Here is a 2,982-nt window from a genome sequence, read left to right as displayed (position 1 = left end):
TTTTTTTTTTTTGATATGTTGTGGCTGATATTTTAAAATCGAGTGGCAGGCAGCAAGCCACATAATCTTATTTCTCTACTTTTCACTTTGTTTTAGGCTAACCCTCTAAAATTCTGGACTTGTATGACTATTTATGCAATTGTAGTACCTTAATAGTTACATTTCCATCATTGATCGTCTATAATTGATGTATTTCTCTTATTTTTCCACTGCAAAAATGAAGTTTGTGCAGGAAAATAAGGTAATGTGAATCTGAACTTTAAAGTTGAACAGGTTTCATCACCAAAGAGACAGCTGTTGCAAAGTGAAGGGTATTGAATTATGCAGAGAAGGACATTGAATTGGCAGATGCCAATGCCGGGCAATGCTATTTTTTATATTATGTCACATTAAGTCTATATCCACAACCTTTCACTTCTGAGATTGCTCTCTTTCTGCTGGAAATTCCGCCTAATGTCACGCTTTACAGATGTCCCCGTTACCTTCAGCTTTCTTTGTGTTGTAATTTTAAACTCTGGTGGATTAATGAGGACTATGGTTAACCGCTCCTCAGATCTCTGCAGGGTAAATCCAAACAGCTAGTTAGACTATTGACTATTGACAATTGACTCTTGTACGACAAAAAACAACCTTTAAAGTACACATGTTCCACCAAAACAAGTTCCTTCCCGGGGCTATTTTGCAGTGCTTAGCACCGCCCAAGACGATTGTGATCGGTTTAAAGAAATGCCAATAAACCAGAGCACATTTTTCTCCCATTCCGGGAATGCTGCGTGGACTTGCCAGACCTTCCCTTGCAGGACTGTGGAGGAAGGTCTTGCGATGTGAGACCATGTTATGTATAATATTATCATAGTCTGTGCAGGCCAACTAAATGTCTTGGCTTTTCACTTCCCACCTCTGATGAGTTGGGGGTCTCATGGATCCTCATTAGAACACCTTGCAGAAGTGCTGCATCTTTTGCCACATCCGCCAAGTCTTTTATCAGTGTAGTATTAGACATCATCTTATCTGGTATCCCCTGGGCCATTCTGATCCACCTGCGATATGAAAGACAGTCAACGTGGTAAAACAATAAGAGTAACGTTAAAGTAAAGTAAAGTTATGTATTTCACTACTGATGTGAAGACAAAAAGCATACAACATCCCAGAGCATGATGGACATAACTTTAAATGTTACTTAGCACGAAACCTACATACTCGTTTAAATATATCTGTTAAAACTAAAAAGGGACAATACTACAACTAGGTTCATTCTGTCACTACTACTAATAAAGATACATAGCAAGAATAACACTTTTTGTTGTTGCTAAGGTACCAGCCTGTAGCATAATTAGTACATAAAGACTGAAAAAACTATAACAAAGTATGCACGCAAGAAAAATAAGAGATCATAGATTCTCCCACTCGAAGTGTCATTTTTTCTGACTATTCCGACAACACCTAAATGCAGCAAGAATTACATCAAAATCAGTAAGTTAACATACATACTAGCAAACCGGGTAAAAGTTGCTTCTTGTGTAATACTTGTGTTATAGGTCCGTGTATAGGCTACTAACACAACAACACGTGTAGCTTACTTACCTAATGTTAACTGGGTTTTAAATTAAAACCAGGAAGCTAACGTCGCATACGTTGAATACCGTCGGATAACGTTAGTGTGACAACGTTAGTCGTAAATAGTTAGCAATGTAGGCTACCTATATGGTCCTGCTCGACAGGTACAGTGTATCCGTTAGGTCTGTGTTGCCTTTGGAGGTACACTATCCTTTGTAACTACAAATAATGTTGTTGAAATAGCCGCTTTCAATGTATGGGATTCAGACGTACGCTAGCCAGTAGCAACCGCTGATTGGTCGGTGGGTGGCGGGATTGCTATTGGTTTAACAGAACTACTTGCTCTTACAGCCAATCAGTGACAACAACGTCACCAGAAAAGATTGAAGACCGGTCCAGCACTGAACTGACTCAAAATGCTGACTGAAGAATGAGACAGCACTTTGTCAGATTCACGTTGGGAAAGGGCATTTTTGCGGTAGTTAAGAATAGTGTGTGGCTCATAAATAAAACAACGTGAAAACAATGAACGGAAATGTTACAATGTGCAATGAACAATGACGAAGGGGTGCTTCACGGTAACTGTAAAATTGTGAAAAAGTAATTATTAGTAGTTAGATCACACCAACTAGGAATGGCGTTCCTCATAATATCAACTCTTTTTACGGCCACAGGGATATTATTATCCTAAAAATGTATGAAATGTCATTCTCATTTAATAAAAATATACATGTTTTTAAATATTAGGCTATGTCACAATGATTCCAAATAAGTTACAACTGCCTAATTTCAATATTGCTCCCATAGAGTCATGGCAATAATCAACATTAGAATAGATGAATATATATGAAAATGTACATATATCCCTGTCTACATAACTGCCAATGAAAAGTTGAATACAAGGCAGGGATTCCCCCAGTTGTCAGCCCCACTCCACAACAGCAGAGGGAGCTAAAGCTGTTTTAATATAAGACCCACATATCTTCCTTTCAGCTTCCTGGTTCCACACTGTCTATGGTGCTAAGCTTTTCTGCATACAAGCCCAGAGGCCTTCAAGCTAATCAGTAGGTTTCAGTCAGGTCTGCCAACTCAGCATATGAGATGAGATAAAACAAAGAGATCCAGTGTGTTTGGATGAAGTTGCATTAGCAGCACATGACAAGGGGGCAGCCATGCAGAGTGATCAGATAGCAATGAACTGTGCCTGTGTGATTTTGCACTGTGTCTGTGTGTGTACTTGTAGATGGCGAGTGGACAGCTGTCGAGGGCCGAGGCGTTGGCGTGCTCAGGCTGCAGGCATGCATGCCACGTGATGCTCTACTGTGACACGAAAAGTCAGCTGTTTGGGAGACTTCCTATCAGACATATCATACTGGTGAGAAGGAGCACTGTGTGTGTGTGTGTGTGTGTGGGGGGGGGGGGGGG

The 2,982-nt window shown here is 40.1% G+C and overlaps 2 protein-coding genes across 3 annotated transcripts in view; one reads left to right on the top strand and one right to left on the bottom strand.

Annotated features, from left to right (window-relative positions):
- Positions 1–1,859, bottom strand: part of gss (glutathione synthetase) — a 13,301-nt gene extending 11,442 nt beyond the window's left edge. The window contains exons 1-2 of one of the 2 annotated variants that reach the window (XM_032519786.1): positions 1,585–1,859; positions 899–1,040 (exon numbers count right to left, since the gene is read on the bottom strand). In XM_032519786.1, the coding sequence (XP_032375677.1) occupies positions 899–1,030 (132 nt within the window). In that variant the 5' untranslated portion in view covers positions 1,031–1,040; positions 1,585–1,859. The remainder of the gene's footprint in view (positions 1–898; positions 1,041–1,584) is intronic. The other variant, XM_032519787.1, reaches the window with a different exon arrangement.
- Positions 1,860–2,543: 684 nt separating this feature from the next.
- The window catches only part of LOC116691898 (U8 snoRNA-decapping enzyme), a 4,139-nt gene continuing 3,700 nt past the window's right edge, over positions 2,544–2,982 (top strand). The window contains 2 exon segments of the mRNA XM_032519804.1: positions 2,544–2,621; positions 2,795–2,932. Of these exon segments, the coding sequence (XP_032375695.1) occupies positions 2,801–2,932 (132 nt within the window). The 5' untranslated portion in view covers positions 2,544–2,621; positions 2,795–2,800.

This window comes from Etheostoma spectabile, chromosome 7 (genome assembly GCF_008692095.1).
Source record: "Etheostoma spectabile isolate EspeVRDwgs_2016 chromosome 7, UIUC_Espe_1.0, whole genome shotgun sequence".
Lineage (NCBI taxonomy): Eukaryota > Metazoa > Chordata > Actinopteri > Perciformes > Percidae > Etheostoma > Etheostoma spectabile.
The sequence above is the reverse complement of the archived record's forward strand: the minus strand, read 5'-3'. Positions and strand labels throughout refer to the sequence as shown.